The sequence below is a fragment of the Salminus brasiliensis genome, chromosome 5 (genome assembly GCF_030463535.1).
Source record: "Salminus brasiliensis chromosome 5, fSalBra1.hap2, whole genome shotgun sequence".
In the NCBI taxonomy this organism is placed as follows: Eukaryota; Metazoa; Chordata; class Actinopteri; order Characiformes; family Bryconidae; genus Salminus; species Salminus brasiliensis.
Genome location: NC_132882.1, coordinates 11,381,647 through 11,399,910, shown reverse-complemented (window position 1 = coordinate 11,399,910; position 18,264 = coordinate 11,381,647). Strand labels below are relative to the sequence as shown.

The following is an 18,264-nucleotide window of genomic DNA, read 5'->3' as shown; positions in this document are numbered from 1 at the left end:
TATTATAAAGGGATCTTCTATAGTAATGCGCCGAAGAAGCGATTTCTAGTACTATACAGAGCCCAAAAGAGTGTAGGTGTATGAACTGTATGTGTGCTTTTGTCATACTGTAAATGCATGCTGTAGGTGCTGGAGAGAATAGACCTGCGAGTGTTGGAGAGTGTGAGTAGTGTGTGTTTACATGTGGAGCTCTCTCTGCTGTGGGAGTGCGCTGACTCATTGTCCTGCTGTACACACTCCTCACGTGGGACTCCACTCAGTGCATTAGTATTCATCCTGCGTACGGCAAAGCCTCTCTCTCCTTTTCTCCATCTGCTCTCTCTCTCTCACTCCCTCTCTCTCTCTCTCCTTCCCTCAGTCTATGGTGCTTCTATAAAAGCGACACACACACATACACACAAGCTCACAGAATTGCATTCGGTGTCCTCCACACGGGCGACTCTGTTAAAACAATCACCCCCATGCCGTCAGCAAAGCTGGGCTCAGATGGCCTGTATACATTTTGATGACTGCACTAAAGCGCTGCCCATGGATTCAATTAACTCATTTTACACTCAGAGCAGGAGCAGCTAGACAGGGCTAGCAGTCTAACCGACCCTATTTGTCCTGATCCATAAGTGTGTTTGCTGCACAGCCTCTGGCCAAGCTTAAATGGGCCTTATTGCATCAAATGGTGGCCTAAAAAGCATTCAGTGGCCTATTATTTCGAGCTGGAGTGAATAATAGGACCTCAGTGTAACAATAACAACTCCCCTCACCGAGACTGGCTGAACAGCTTCTCTTTATTTTAGATTTGGGACAGTGTTTTCGATACGGGACTGTAATCTTAGGTGCTATCTGACATTTGTGTGTGTGATAGAGATGTATTAGGTTTTTAAAAATCTATTTTTCAAGATATGCTGTCGTCAGCACGAATAAGTTCTGTTTTTGTGTCTCCAAGAGTTGCTATTTACAGAAGTAAATTGTTAAATAATTATGATCAACTTTAATCATAGGGCATTTTTTCATACAGGTGCAGCTATGAGTGTTTTAGAGACAGCTGATAAAGGTCATTAAGTAATAAAAGCTGGTAGTTGAGAGTATTCATGAAGTAGATAGAGACAACTGACTGAAGTAAACAGTAAAATGTCTGTATATTAAAATATACCGATACTTTAAAAAAGCAAAAAGCTCACAGATCAGCCACAACATTAAAACTGCCTGCCTAATTTTGTGTAGGTCTCCTCCCAAAGCAGCTCTGACCCGTCGAGACCTCTGAAGGTACTATCCACTGCATACCAGGAACACCCCAGAAGACCTGCCTGATGTTTTGGAGATGCTTTGACCCAGTCGTTCATGTTAATGTTTACCTAAAGGATTCAGAGTGTTCTTTGAGCAATGCCATGAAAGAACCATTATTGGTTCTCTTACGAGACCATGTTTATAAATGATCTGTAAAGAATTGTTATATCAAGTGAAGAATCTTTTGGCCTGTTTACATCTGTCATTAACATGCGTTTTGTATCCAGATAATATCTGGATCTACTTTGATCGGAACCTGTTTACACTTTAAAATGTGTTGAGGCATGGACTTCACAAGACCTCTGAAGGTGTCCTGTGGTATCTGGCCCCAAGACGTTAGCAGCAAGTCCTGTAAGGTGTGAGGTAGGGCCTCCATGGATCGTATCAATGAGCCTTGGATTGTCCTTTCTTGAACCACTTTTGGTTGTTACTACCCACTGTGCACCATGAACACCCCAAAAGACCTGCCTGAAGGTTTGGAGATTTTCTGACCCAGTTGTGTAGCTGTCACAGTTTGATTCTTGTCAACATGGCTCCGATTATTATGCTTGTCCATTTTTCCTGCCTTTAACACAAATTTTAACACAAATGACTGTTCACTTGCTGCTTAATTTGTATATCCCACTCCTTGTCAGATGTCATCGTAACAAGATAATCAGTATATGGCTGATTGGTGTATGGCACATATTTGTAAAAGGCCAGAATGTGCAGAACTAATAGCTGCACATAGACAGATAACCAAACAAATAGACAGTCAGAGAGGTTTGCAGATCTGTCCTCCATGAACCAGATAGAGTTGTAGAGTATGTGATGTTTTCCTTGGAAGCCCAGTTAACAGAGTTTTCCACTAATCTATTCTACTGTAATAAATGCATGAACAAATTTCCGCATTCCCCTGAAAATAATACAGAAAACAAAAACACAACATACTGTATATCTCATCATGGGCCCATCAGTTGAGAGGATACAGCTTTTTTATTTATAATACTGTTTGTCTCATCTGTCCCCCGCCACCCAGTGTGAGATTAATGCATTGTTCGTGCCAAAAAGCCAGTGAGCATCACAGTTCATCTCACATTGAATCGATATAGTGTCTGAGATTTCAGGCACCCACAGATTATTTTAATCTGTCTGTGTATTCGGGTAAACTATGAAAAGCCTGGTGCCACGCTGCATCTGGGCCATTGAGGGAAGCCTCCTCTGCTTGATGGTCAATAGGACAGGATTTGCATCTCATTTGGGTGCCGGAGAGGGGTGTGTGGGGGGGGGGAGGGGGTCATAAACCTGCTATGTGTGTCTCCTTGTTTGCTCTCATTTGCGTCCTGAATGCTTACTGGGGCTTTGTATCTTTTTGAAACAGGTTTTAACTGCAGTTATTGACAGGAACCTTTTGGTTTAACTAATAGATCTGTGGGTTCATGTGCAGTGTAAGGTTTATGCCCTAGAACTGTCTGGGTACAGCTGGTTGTACACTTCAGCAAGACACTGAGGGCCTGTGCCAGAGTCCACAATCGTGGTTTGTGGTTTTTCTTTAGTGGACCCTCACATGTAATGAATGTGAATGATTTAGAAATGTCTAAATACTTGTGAAGGATATGTGTGGATATGTGGATGTGTATCATATTTAAGAAAGTTGCTGATGTTCATGCAGTGTTAATGTTCACTTAAAGGGTTCAGCGGGTTATTTGAGCGATGCCGTATAAAAAAACACTTTTGGCTTCCTAAAGCACATGCACACATGAGAGAGAGAGAATAAGAGCCAATATCAACTGTAATTATTTATTGTATTAATGTTTTTATTTTTTGGCAGACAGTATTTCCACTGACCTGACAGAATCTGATCACAGAAAACGCATCACGCTAACACTTGTAATAATTGTGGACGAAATCCGTCTCTGATCACCTCAGGATGTGGTTTGAATGATCTGATCAGAATGTCATAATCCGATCACAGTGCGTTTACACCCGGGTTTTTTGTGCAGACAAGTGAAATCTGCATGTGATCACATTACAAAAAAAAATTTAATGGCATGTATAAAAAGACCCTTTGAGTAGGGCTGTACATGACGATTATTTTTTATGTTTAATCTAACGATTGTTTTTTTTTTTGATTCGTCAACTAATCTATTTTAATAGATTAATCTAACTATTTTAATTTAGATTACTCTAATGTGAGTGTGTTAGGAATTAAAATTTAATTTAATTTAATTAAAATTTCTCAAAAATAATGAAAAAATCTTTTAATATTGCAATATTTTCTTTAATTGTCTTTTTTAAACACATAGAATGCAATTGAGGGCACTATTCTGTAACAAAATAAAGTGCAACTTATTTAACAATTAAAAAAAATAAAACTATGTAAAATTCAAGTCACTTTGCAGAGGAGTTGAGTAATTCCAACAAAATGACTCAAAGTAGTGCAGAAATCAAATCATTTAGCTCACAAACAGCACATGGCTCTTTACGAATCTCTCTCTCTCTCTCTCTCTCTCTCTCTCTCTCTCTCTCTCTCTCTCTCTCTCTCCCCCCACTCTGACTGGACTTTTAGAGACAAAACTGACACGTAGCCTACACACCTCACCTTACCTCACCAAATTGTACATTTTGTGGGCCATATATGTTGGCAGATTTGAGAACCCAGCTACATGTATTTTAAAGCTTGCGCGGTGCTGAGAAACGATGCCTTAAGTATCATCACAGGACGATTAAGAAACGGTTGGAAATGCGACTTTCTGTGTGAAATACTCTAACACTTCAGATGCACACTTGCAATTTTTTTGTAGTTGCATCTTGTGCTTCAGATAAATTCTTGCTTTCAGTAGGCACGACTATCTTTGTGCTCATCAACAAACCTTATCCTCGTAATTTCGTATTCGATTACATTGACAAGTCGCCCCAGCCCTACCTTTGAGTCTTTAAAAGGCTCTTCACACTCACATAGCTGAACATGGTTCTAAATGGAACTAAAAGTGGTGCAATCTTTTATAGCCTGTGGCATATACACTTAGCCCAATACCTCTTCAGTGGTTCGTGGTTCATGGTTGAGTTTAGGGTGTGTTCAGTGTGGTCTTTTACACTGTACGTTTGCATATGAAAAATGAGGACTACTGGAGTATTTACTGGAGACCACATGAACATGCCCATTACACAACACCTGACCTTTAATCTACTTTAATCTACCTACTCAGATGAATACAGTATATGCTAATACTCTTGTCCATTGCATAATTTGCTATCATCATCAGCTATAATCAAAGTTAATGGTAGTTATTTTGCATTGGAGAATCACTAGATCAAATACAGTCAAAATGCAAATTCTAAACATTTAATGAACTTCATGTTTGTGTTTGTAAGTTGAAAAAGGTTGTATTTTATTATTTTTGTTTTATTATTATTGTACCGTCTTGTTTTGTGGAAGCTTTATCATTGGTTGACATGTAAACAAACAGATGTGACTTGAACCTGTTGACACAAATTGTAAGTCGAGTCTGATTGTGATTCCTTGTGTAACTAAGTGTATAATGAATCATGTAATCGTAATAATGTGCACTTTCCCATACTTATAACTTTAGAGCTCTAGGGCTAATGAGCTCACTTTATAAATCCAGTCCATTGTTGTTGTGGCAGTGCGTGGATGTGGGAAGCAGGTGGGCGCGTGCCTGTTATTCTGTAACAGTGAGCATGCAGCTCTTACTCTCTTCTTACGCAGGCCACCCTCTGAAGCTCTCTGGCCCTCCTCTTACTGAACACTGGATCAATGCAGGACTAATGAATGCAAGCTATTGATCTCCAGGCCTCAGGAATGGCTTGTTAGCACCATGCCATAGGAGACAGAGAGCAGGCAGGAAAGAGAGAAAGTGCATTGTGGGAAGGTGCTGACAGTTTTCAAAGCAATTTTTCTGAGTTTGAACCACTCACACCCTCTCTTCTTCATTACTTGCCCTTTTGTCTTAATCGTAATCCCCTTACTGTCTTTACTTTCCATGCAGTACTGCAGGACTTTCTGGAACGCTCCTCATCTAGGAAATAAAAAGAGTAGGCAAGGTGATTTTTTCCTGTCTTCCTTTCTGTGTGTAGGTGTTGAAGCCCGTGGTGAGTCAGGAGGTCACTCAGAGTCTGGGGAACAGGCGGCTCATCAGCTTCTCCCTGTCAGGTGAGTCTACACCATCACTCTTCTCCCCTCCTTCTTTTTCTTTTCATTCTCTCCTTTGCCATTGTCACTTGGCTGTCAGGTATATGTCTGAGAGTGCACATAAGGCAGGGTCTGGTGCAATATGTGGTAATGAGCTGTTTCACCTTGTGTGTGTGTGTGTGTGTGTGTGTGTGTGTGTAATATTATATATGTAATATATATCATGTTACACTGGTGGGAGAAGGTAGTATTAGGAGTTTTGCCTAAGGACTGTTATTGGTGTAATGTGGTGTGCTTGCCTGGCTGAGAAATGAAATTCTGCCACAGAAAATATAGTGCATAATTCCAGTAATGATGCTGTTATTAGATTTTTATTATATATTAAATATATTAAATAACAAAACTAACATTTAAAACCTCAACATTATTAATTTAGCTAAAAAATCACTGTGAATCTCTCCACATCTCTCCACATCTCTACCACATCCCAAAAGTGTTCTAATGGATTTGATCCGGTGACTGGTGAAGGCCACTGAGGTACACTGAACTGATGAGGCAGGTTTTGATTTGCTTGCTTGGAGACATGGTGCTTTATAATGTTAGAAGTTGGAGCTGGGCATTATGACAGTATTTTATCATATCATGATAAATTTAGCTTTTCTAAGCAAATTGAGGATACTGTTAGTGCTTAAAGAACACTGATCAACTGCAAGTTTTATTACCAACAGTGCAATTAGAGTGGTTTAGTTAGTTGAAGTGCAGCATAAATTGAATAAACATCACTGTTCAGTACGGGAGAGTATCTGAATAGTAGTTTTTTAAAAATCTGTCGCTACTAAATTAATTTAGCCGTGATGTAGTATTTGTACAATATCACCCAGCCCCATTGTAAGTAGCCATTAGAATTGATGCTGAATTGGAAGTGTTGTTGTAATTGCTTACATGAGTGTTGCTTCATGTTTGCTGAGGACACTTTTAACATTCACAGGACATTCAGTTAACATTTTCATAATCATGATTATTAATCTTAGATGTCCTAGGAGATGACCTTCCTGTCACAATGGAGTCCTCACACTTCACGACCATGCACAAATTGCAGCTGATTAACCACTGTCAAATGTTAAAAGCTTTTGAGCTGCTAAAACAGTGATAAGCACTGGATGAATATCTTCGTAAAAAATGAGAAACTTGAGCAAACAGCGATCCACGGCACAATAGCACAAACTAGAGAACATGGAAAAATGAGAAGCATTGTTATTGTACTGCAGTCAGAGCAGATTAATATATGATTATATGCATTCTATGAATAATATTTCATGTGTACCACAGGGGGCCTTAATGCTCTGTAGTGTTAGCTAAGCTAACTAGCAAACAGGGATTATGCCGTAATGTACTGCTTAACCGTAGTATACCGTTTTCTCTAAAGCTCCTCAGCTAGCGGTTTGTGCTCAACACATAATTTAATATACTTCCAAAATCCAACGAGTTAAAATAACAAAGACATCTTTTATGAGCTTTTTGCTTAGTTAGCTTACCTGGACACATACCTTGGATTCTGGACGGGTGAAATAAAGGTCAGGCACTGACGTTAGTTTAGTTGAACTGAGTGGCAGAACATTCTGTAACATGGCTGCATTGGTGGTTGGTGTAGTGCAACAGATAGCACCACTACCTGCCAGTGATCCACCGCACCGTGTGGGAGACTGGGGTTCGATTCCCGGGCCCGGGCGCTACACCAATAAGAGTCCTTGGGCAAGACTCCTTACACTACATAGGCCCACCTCTGTAATACGAGTAACCCTGTAAGTTGCTCTGGAGAAGTGTGTATGATAAATGTAAAATGTCTTTATAAGGGAAAATGCTAAATGAAACAAACGATTGTCTTGATGGATTGACAGCCATCCAACCAAATTATCAAAGAACCAACGGTCTATGGATATTGATATGTAGCTATGGACATTAGGCTAATTGAGACACATGTTTAGAGGATAAAACCTAATATCTGAGAGCACAAAGTCAAGTGAGCAATACTTTTCCTTGCTTTACATTATGTTGTGCTATGAGCTGCTCTTTTCTATTTCAGGCTGAATGTTACAGAATCAGATCAGTTTTGTTCTTTATTTCTCCAATATCTGATCCAACATTTTCTGCTGGTATTGGCCTGATAGGAATACTGACTGTCTGCTTGGTGCCATCTTCCAACTATGAATCCATTCAGGCTCATTTATATGCTAGAGGGCAACAGAGTATAGTCTGAAGGCCTGTCTAAATGCACACATTCATTCAGGATGGCAAATGAGCTTGACGAATGGAATCTGAATTTGTAACCTGATTAATCATAGCTAAAGCTTTGATTTGATTGACAAAATGATCCCCAACCCCCAGCTTTGTTTCCAAATGAAGTCGAAGTCAGGGATGATTTTGATTGCTGTATTTCAAAATGTGAACTGGAGAAAATTATTTTCATTAGGCACTAGAAGAGGCAGCACTGCGACACCTATATCACTGTCCTTGTATAAAGCCCTATTTGGACTGGATTAGTTATATATGAGGAGGTGGAGTAATGGAAGTTTACTACAGGATGTCTGTAAAACTTATGACTACTGCGACTCCCTTCCGGCTGGTATTCCCAAGCATACCACCAGGCCCTTGCAAGTGATCCAGATGGGACGACTTGTCTTTATTGTTCCTGAGTGTAGCTATGTTAGTCCTATGCTGCATTCTCTTCAGTGGCTTCCTGTAGCTGCTTCCTGCATCAGATTCAAACTCCTGATGCTGGCCTACAAAACCAAGAATGGACCAGCCCTTTTGTACTTAATGGCAATGGTCAATAGCCGACCAAGAGCCCTTCGAGATTCAAGTAAGGCTTGGCTTGACCAACCATCCTTTAAGATGCACAGAAGACAAGCATCCAGATTTCCAGAACGAACTTTCCTTGGCTGGCTCGCTGTCTTCAAATTAAGACTGAAGATCCAGCTCTTCCAAGAGTATTAAATCTTACTTATCTTGTGGTTATTAAGGCTTATGATTGTACTCAAGTCTTACTTGTTTTTTTTGACATTCAGGCGAGGTGTAGTATATTGAGTATTGTGTATCTACGGATCCATATGGACTACTAACTGTAGTTGAAATGTTAATAATTGATAATTGAATGCACTTTATTGTCATAACATTCAAAAGGTATGCACCCATTTTGGGGCTAAAATTGTTGAGCTGTTGTCATCAGAAAAGGCCAAGTGCTAATAGTGTAAACAGTCCATTTAGCTACATTTGTATAATCAGTGCATTTTTAAAAGATGTTACCAATCATTAAATTGAATTGTGGTGATATTTAGGGTGAGCCATCAGCTGTGCATCTTGATTTAGGGCATGTCAGTGTGTCTTTGCTATCGTAACAATGGGAAAAGTACGCCCTGTGTCTTGTCCTAAATCTCGTAATTAATTATAGGTGTGTTTTGGATGTAATGTGCTCCAAACCAATCAGCGGGTGATTTGCCATTCCCTTTAAGAGCCAAGTGTGGTTTGCCTTTGGCGGATTGCTATTTTAATGGTGCAAAGCGGAGATGTATACATGTTGGGCTGCACGTGCCTGTGTTGCCAATTCACTGCCAAGACAGCAATAAACGTCTGACTGTTGACGTCTGCCTGGGTTGTTGTCAGTAAGTGGTGCACCTGTGTTTACCGTTGCCAAGATAGCAATACATGAGAAATTTACCTGAACACACCTCATTTGAGACCACCGCGCCCATCTGCGTAGATATATTCACAAGCACCGTTGCTATTTAAACGACGCAGGTGGAAGACGTGAAAATAGACTGTTGTTGGGATGTAAGAGATGATTCAACTGAATCAGACATGTTTTTAAGAAAAACGTCTCAAGAACTTCCTGCATTCTTTATTTTTCTACAGCATGCCGGAAATACTACCCCACCCTCTTTCTTAAATTCTCAAACATCTTGTCAGTCACACAGAGTGTACCAAGCCCTCTCCTGTGCTTTCCTATATTTTATTCATAAGCACTTCTCTTGCCCTGGGCTAGAAGTCTACTAGAAGTCTGCTTAAGCATGCTGCTACACATATATACATTAGCAGATTAGAGAGGTTGACAGACAGGTTCCCCAGTAAACTTTAGAAGTTCACACTGATCCTGAGCAAAGAAGGACACAAGAGGCCTTATTAGTCCTGAGTTATGTCACACATGGCATTCAGACCTGACTGAAGCTAAAAAATAAAACAGATGACATCCTAAGTCATAAGTGATGATTTATAGTGTACAAAGATTCAGACAAAGTTCTGAGTGATGCCATAGCAGAGCTACCTTTACTTCTTTAAAGAAACTTACAATGGCTTGTTCTTGAGTACCAAAGCACTTTTCAATCTATGTCTGTATCTACTGTGTCTGTAGGATATAACTGAATACCACAGACAGTTATTCCAATGTATTTTCCTGTGCCTAAAAGAACAGAAAAATGTAGTGGCACAGCCGTCTGAAGCGATGGCCCTATCATCGTGAGATTATTAGTTCAGTCTCCAGTGATGCTATAACCACCTTCAGTCCCAGAGAGCACAACAGGCTTCATATCTCTGGCTGGGTAGAATAGCCCTGCCTCCTCCCTATCACTTAGCGTGATACTAGGCTGTCTGGACATCTTCAAGCTCATGTAACAGAACTGGCAGTTTGTATTCTGCTCCAAGTGCATTCAGATGTCTGGGGACGTTGCATTAGCAGCAGTTTGAAAAGATGCGTTGATGCTTCAAGCTTATGGATAGCATTATGGGACAGGATGAGTCCTTACTATTGGGTGGGAATTTAATTAAAACTGGGAAGGACATGTGCATTCAAAAACTCACTTATAACTTATAACTCAGTTAATAAGCTACCATTTATTAGGCTACTGGTTCTTGTGTAGCATTACTCAGAATAACCCATAATGTGCCGATCATTTTAAGAGTTTGCCAGATTTGCTGGGGAGGCCTCTCACAAGATACACCGCATTGGAAAGGAAAGCTCAACTACTGTTAAAAAAAGTAGTCAGCAACACCCAACATTGTAACACACATCTGGTCTGAGACCCTCTCTGTTTAGCTGAACACTGAAGTGGATAATTAGCTCCCTGGAGAGGCTTGTTGTGTCTGTCTCTCTGTTTCTCTCTATCTGTCTCACCCTCTTTTCTCTTAAACATAAAGCAACATTATGTAGCGACTTTACCTTAAAACAACAGCTTCAGAATATGGCAATATGGCCAGAACCCTGCTACCTCACTAAATATCTTAAGAGCTGCACAAGACCCCTCACCAGAACTGTGTAATGCTGCGTAACCCGGGGCTTTTTATGTGTAAAATCCTGTAGTATTAGTCAGTGCACATGCTTCTTTCATTTCAGAAGCTGGTTTAGCTTGTCAACAAAAGCACATGTATAACTTTATAACACAGAGGTGATCATATTGTGATTTGTCTTTACGGCTGTGGTGTAGATATGAATTATACTCTGTGACTGTAGGGGGAGCCCAGGAGCAAAATATTGCATAATGCTGCTCCAAGTAGAGTCCTCTCGCTTAATCAGTTAATTAAACTGGTATCACGTTACTTGCATGGTCCATTATAGATGCCTTATAGATGCTCTTCTGACATTCAACTAACATTCAACTGAATGTATCTTAAGTTGAATGTAATCCTGCAACCATATACTTACCTTCTTCTTACCCTCCTGTGTGTCAGATATCCAGGCCATGGGGCTAAAGAAGGGAATGTTCTTCAACCCTGATCCTTATCTGAAGATAGCCATCCAGCCTGGAAAGCACAGCATCTTCCCTGCTCTACCCCACCACGGCCAAGAGAAGAGATCGAGCATCATCTGCAACACCATCAACCCTGTCTGGAAGAGAGAGGTTGGTTCCGCTCATTTCTTCACTCCTGTCTGAGCATCTGTAGCAGACAAAATCCACTGGGGTAGAGTAGGGCGGGACAGTCACCAGAGTACCGTATTGACAGCTTGCTGATTGTAGTGTTTAGTATGTGTCAGTAGATTCAAAGCTCTTCTGTCCATGTGTACAGCTACATATCCAATATCTAGGGGTGGATTCAACATGACTACCTTTTTCTATAGTAACAGTCTCTACACTTCTGGGAATGCTTTGATGGTTTGATTGATTAGCAGTATTAGTAAGGACAGGTAATGCCTAACGTTAAATGATTAGTTCTGGGTCAGTGCCTCTCCAACTCATTCCAGATGAATTTGATGGAGCACCATCACTTCAGAGAATGCATTTCTACCTTCTAACCTTCTAGCTTGGTATTGGGCTATTGAGCATTGGGCTTACTGGCGATGGCCATGACTCACAGTGAAAAATGCCTACCACATCACATTTCAGCAACCTGATTAGCCACTGGCTACTGAACTCCCCTGCCCCCTTGCCTATATGACGTTTATACCATGCATCATATAGGTGAGCTCTGCAGTGTTCAGAATGTGCCACCGCAAAAACCGTGGTTCAGTCTGTCAGTTTGAATCACTCAAACATCTCTGTGTCAATATTGGGTTTATATGAAGCTGGCTTATTTGTAGCTCATGCTCATCCTTGAAATCAGAATATGTCCTTTGAGTATGCACATAAAAGGAGGAGTCCTGTGGTGACTGCTGCTTTGTTGGGTCTCTGATGTTGCTTTTGCCTTCAGCTTTGAAAGCCAAACTATTCTGAAGTGCAGCTCTCGTCCAGTGTTATCCAGCTTGTTCTTCCATTTTCATTTAGCTCTGTAGAATTTTTTTTTTGTTTGGTTTCAGCTTTTAATTTAATTTTACTGTAACATTCTGTCAATCAAAGACTTTCCTATTGTAGTATTACAATTTCATTGTGGTTCTCCCAGTTAAAATGAAGTATTCCGAAAACCAGATTTGAAGGCAAATTTGGGTCATGTTACCCAAAATATCTGAACCCTAGAGATTATAAGCATCTTATTTAAACAAAGGCTTAGAATTCTTGTTTCAAACAGTGGGAGAACAGATTGCCTTCCACTGTTAATCCATTTGCGAGGGCAGGGAGGGTGTTTTTCATGTATGTGAGTGAGAATCTGCGGGTAAACAAATTTGATCCAGCTCCTGTAAGGCCTAATTAGCTCTGATGGGTTGAGTAAGTGCCAGGTGCTGTTTGTTTTCTGCATGTATCTTTTTGCTGCTCAAGAGCCCCAACTGTCTATAAAGAATATATGACACATGAAGTCTGAAGATTTTGAGGGTGAAATATAGGTCCATTTTTTTCTGTGCATGACTGACTGAGTAGAAATCCCCCACAGCGTTGCACATGAACTCAAGATTGAGGCTTCTCTCAGGGTGAATGGTTCCATTTTTATTCACACTGCAGCCTTGTGAAATGTCCTGTGGTCCTGTATGCTGATATAATGTAAAAGTTAACCCATAGAGGCTTGATTGAAAGATTTCTTACATTTTTGTTGCAATTGAATTGTACTAAATATTAATTTTAAACATTTTAAATATGTCTATTGCTAAGAGCATCTTCTTAAATGTCACTTTTCAGTGAGCTAGATCTTTGTATTTGTGTGAATGTGAGGCTAAAATATGGAGAGGAAAAGCAGATGCAAAGTGAGTCTATGTGCATTAGTGGCAGCCAACCTAATGACGCACTATTTTACGACTTTTAACTGCAGTTTTAGCTCTGGTTTACTCACCATGCAACACTGCAGAGCTTCCGCCATGAATACAGCATGTCTCTCATGCCGTTCTTTCAGTGTGTTTCAGACTGTGTTTTTTCTGTTTTGGTCACATGACATAAATGGGATGAACAAACATAAATTTCTGATCCCACTTTATATTACACAAGTATGCAATAACTGTGTAGTAACACATTAATAATGTAAGCAACAACTGCTGCTGATGTATTTATATATGTAAGATCTGTATCTGTATGTAGTGACTGTAGTGTATGTATCAAATGAGGTTTTGACTCGTGTAATTGTCTTAACAGCTGTTACAGTATATTCTCTCTCATTTGGTTAAACATGTGTAATAAGATGAGGCTAATTGTGTCTATATGAACTGCTCTTTCCCTGTAAGAGCTATTGAGAGACACTTGTGCAGTTGCTTGAGTCTAAAATTGAAATTGAAGTGGATTTACATGCATAATAACACACAAGCTGTCAAATCAAACTTTTATTTGTATAACGCTTTTTACAACTGGTGATTCTTTACAGAATCAGTAATCAGTAAGAGGACAAGAGATCAACAACATAAAAAGACCTTGGGAGGAACCAAGACTCACAAGGGGAACCATCCTCCTCTGGTCAGAACTATTTATAAAATATTGTCACTGAAGTCTAATCATTACATCACCAGTAGTTGCATTGTTAATGTGTGGATTATGTGTGTAACTACACAGTCATTAGAGACACTTCATATAAAATGAGGACCAATATTTTACCAACTGTAGCGGTGAGGATGTGGGAGCGATCACCACCCTACTCCGCCCTGATGGCCGTCACCTGTGGCTGTGCGGGCTAATGAGCCAGGTAAACGTGCAGGGGAGTGAACACAGAGAGCACGAGACGGCTGAGCTTTTAGATTTTAGAGCCTGGTGTGTTCTGTTAAGTTTCAGTTTGGGTGTGGGTGAGGGTGCGTGAAATAAAGGTATGTGAATCACTTGAGCCCTGTGTTTGTGTTGTCTCTGAGCCCCGCTGCCAATCAGGTCACGGTGGTCATGCCCCTTTCCCCAGAGTCGTGTCACATTACGGGGTCAGGGTCAGTTGTGATACACATTCACTTTATTACTATTATGAACTAGTAAATCCAAACTATTATATCCGGATACAGATTAGCCTGCATTGATTCAAACTAATCAATGTATATAAAAACACTCCTGAACTTTGATTGTCATCCTCAAAGCACACAGTACCATAGAAATGAGTGGGCGGTAAACTCGATCACCTGCCCTCTGATACTAGCAGCAGTGTCCCACTTTCTCAGTGTCCGTATGGCGACACTGATTCTTGACATTGTGTTTGACTGTTTATTTTCGAGCAGCGATCCTGTCCTTAATCCGAAGCTGCATGTTTTAAACCATGAACGAAGCCAAACGAACAGGAAACTGGAACTACTGGAACAGGAAGAATAGAATTTAAGAGTATAAATTAAAACTGTGTTGAAAACTGTATTGCCTCAGTCATGTACATCTCTCCTTTATCATTCAGTATGGAAACCACTGTTAGCGATCAACTAGGCTTGTGGGTGTAGCCAATGAAAGTAAACTGGGAGTGGTGATGGAGAGAGGCACATACTGATACACTCTTGTTGAAAATATTGTATTTTTTGTATCATGACACCCCAATCCGTCCACATTTCATCAAGATTTTACCACAAAGTATAAATGCATGTACATGCAAATAGGCTATAACATAGGAGAACCAGGTGTCATTCGCATATTGTGGTCCTCTGCAGTATCAGTATCCCAAAGACCAATATACCAGAGCAATTTGGTTATTGCAGCCCTGGTTGGTGCAGTGTTTTCCTTGCCCTCTTATTTCTGCTGCTCTGATCCCCACATATTTTTATCCATCAGTTGCTGTGGGTAGGCAAAGTGTGGGGGGAAGGGAAGCAGTATAGTCACGTGGGCCTGAGAGGGGGGATTGCAGCAAACTGGGACTGTGACGCAGTTAAAAGGATCTCCGTAATGGTGAGACCATAAATCTCGTTTCCTCTCTCTCTCTCTCGAGGGATCAATGAGGCTGAGCTTGCACTCCTCCTTACTGTAGCGGGCTCCTCCCGTCTTTCCTGCTAGCCAGCCCAGTGATCATCAGCAGGAAGTGCAGTGTGCTGTAATTAAGCCCCACACTCACTTGTTCTAGCCACTTTCACACCCAATAATCTATTCTGAAAGAGGGCACAGTTGTCATTTTTTAAATGATGCAATTTCCTCCGACTCCCGGTAATAGCCTTCAGGCTGTGCGGATTTTATACTGAAGTTTTGCAGTGCTAGCTCCTGAATGACAAGAGCACTGTTACCTTTAAAAGCAGCACCCTGATTATCCCGAATTGTGGCTCTGTTGAGTAAAATGGTATAAGGAACTTGAATAGGGGGTTATTTATCCACAAAAAAGGCATGTCACCCATTGGTTGACTTGCACAGGGCCGTATGGCCTCACAGTTTCATCACCCACTTTTCAGATTGTTTGAATAATAGATTTAATGGGCTCTGTCAGGTCTAGAACCTCTCCTGCATGCTTTTTACAACTATCCATTTATAAACAGCCTATTTATGCTTTAACACTTATGCCTTATTATTGCTCTTGCTGAATCACACTAAAGTGCAAAGTCATTTTCATTTAGTCATTTACTGTCACTAGCAGACCAGGAGCTCATGTCTGGGTGTTGAATATTCACTAGAGTATGGACAAAAACAAAATGTTCATCTGACAGAAAAAAATAGGATGAAATGAATCACAAACCTATTAAAACCAACATTCAGAACCTCTGATCGATGTAGTCTTTTCCATGTTGATTATTTAGATGTTTTAATTCTGGTAATTTTTTGTTCTAATTCAGTTAGTCCTTTCCCCACTGTGTGTGTTCATGCACTGTCCCCTTAATAACATACTATCATTTCTGTAGTCATGTGACGCTGCCCTGTTCAATCCGCAACTTAGAAGCAACATGGAGGAGAACTCATATATACTCATATACTCTTATATAAGTATTCATTAATTATAGTCAGGACAAAATGTTGATACTGGTTTCAGGTCCATTAAATATTTAGTTCTTAATTAGGAAATACAGACATTAATATCTATAACTAAAGGTGATGTCATTGTATTGCCTTTGAAAACACAATTTTGAATATCTTTTATTTAACAAAAAAAAAAACACCCCATGCCCTAATAGCTGGCATTTTCACCTTTGGCTACTCCTCCATGCAGAACTCTTTCAGCTGTGTGATATTTAATTTAGTTACATAACCTCCATGTCTTTAAATATTTTACAAAAGATCAAGGGATTGATATATATATATATATATATATATATATATATATATATATATATATATATACACCCCACACACACACACACATTCAGACCAGCTCACAGACTTGTTCTTATTGTCAAGAAGAATTGGATGAATGCTGAACCTTGTGGTAAAGGGTAATTGTATTTGAGGATATATTGAGCGACGAGCTGTTTGATTCTCAGATCCAACCCCATTTGTGTCTACCCTCTTAATGGCTCAGCCTAGCACTTTCTGTAGAGAAACTGACAGAACCTCTCTGGATCAAACAGGACTTAAGTGGTATGGCTCAGTATCACTTTATTTGCTTGGAAACATTAGGAGCTTTATACATGTTTTTTTTTCTGCCAGGGATATGCATCCATCTGCAAATGGCTTTCACCTTAGTATATATTAGTAACCGCACATACATACGGGTAGATGTATGTATTTGGATGTATGGAGTAGGTGTTTTGGGTTGTAGGTATGTAGTATGTATTGTTAATGTTAACATGTTAATAATGCTTTAGCACGATAAATTATTAGCACACTAATTCATTAAATATCGTTAGTGAATTTTTGTAGTTTAACACTATGAGCTGTTCGTAGGTTCAGGCTAAACTACACTAGCGTCTCGTGTGCTCTCTATGTAAGAATGCACTGTGTTCGAGTACAGCTTCTAAAGATTCCCTAGAATGTCTAACTGTATTTCAACCATTATTCAAGTTTGACATAGTTGAATAATGAGAGTCTGATACATAAAACTGGCATACCGTAAACCTCAAACACTGCTGTGTCTTCATTGAAAATGAAAATGAGCTGTAAAACGAAGCCAATTCAAAAATCGCGAAACTGTTTTATAATGGTCTTGACTAGTTATATTTACACCCCCGAAATTAACATACACCCGGCCCACTAGTAAAAGTCCTAGTCAAAGCGGCAAACGGGAAAACCTGATGATGGAGAATATGATTTTGTTGATACTGAAGAACAGCTCATCACCTCCAGACTTCAGACTGCTACACATACCAGGCCCTATGACCGTGACTTTTCCTGTGCAACTGTCCGCTGAAGTGTCAAATATGACACACAGCAAAGCGAAAACCAGGGACAGCAATTGGGATCTGTGCTAGGCTAAAACCTCAAACCAACTGATGCTAGCTTTTACCATCTCTTATCTTCATTGTCCCCAGCCTTGAAAGCAACTCCATATATAGTGGGATGTGTGGCGCAACAGATAACACCACTACCTGCCAGTGAGCTACCACACCATGAGGGGAGACTGGGGTTTGATTCTTGGTCTGGGTGACTATGCTATGCTACACCAATAAGAGTCCGTGGGCAAGACTCTTAACACTACATTGGCCCACCTCTGTAATACAAGCAACCTTGTACGTCGCTCTGGATAAGAGCATCAGCTAAATGCCACAAATATAAATGTAATTGGACTTGCTGACTATCAAACTGGAGCTAAACACATGTAAGAATGGAAAAACAGCATGAGCCAACGCAAAATAACAGTGTAGTAAAAAGGATTGTCATCCAATGTGAGCATTTTGTGCCCCAACCAAAGTCACATACTTTTCTACATCACAAATACACAATAAATGCAGTCTGTGACACCTTTATTTATTAGTTCGCAAGTCCTAAAGTGGGTCTCTTGATAAAAAACAAATTCCCAGATTCTGTGATGCTGAGAATTTGTTAATGGCTGAAATACATTGTCACTGCTGATGCCAATAACATCATAATATCTTTGTTTTTAGCTCTGGATATTTACAGTCATTGGTTGGAACATGCAGCCACTGTTGCTCTCACTGGATAACAGTGGTGAAAACAGGTAACTACGAACCCTGTGCTCATACA

The 18,264-nt window shown here is 40.1% G+C and overlaps 1 protein-coding gene across 2 annotated transcripts in view; it reads left to right on the top strand.

The window, feature by feature from the left end:
- The window catches only part of hecw1a (HECT, C2 and WW domain containing E3 ubiquitin protein ligase 1a), a 99,976-nt gene that overhangs the window by 31,311 nt on the left and 50,401 nt on the right, over window positions 1-18,264 (top strand). For both annotated transcript variants that reach the window (XM_072679384.1, XM_072679385.1), the window contains 2 exons: window positions 5,359-5,434; window positions 11,132-11,301. In XM_072679384.1, the coding sequence (XP_072535485.1) occupies window positions 5,359-5,434; window positions 11,132-11,301 (246 nt within the window). The remainder of the gene's footprint in view (window positions 1-5,358; window positions 5,435-11,131; window positions 11,302-18,264) is intronic.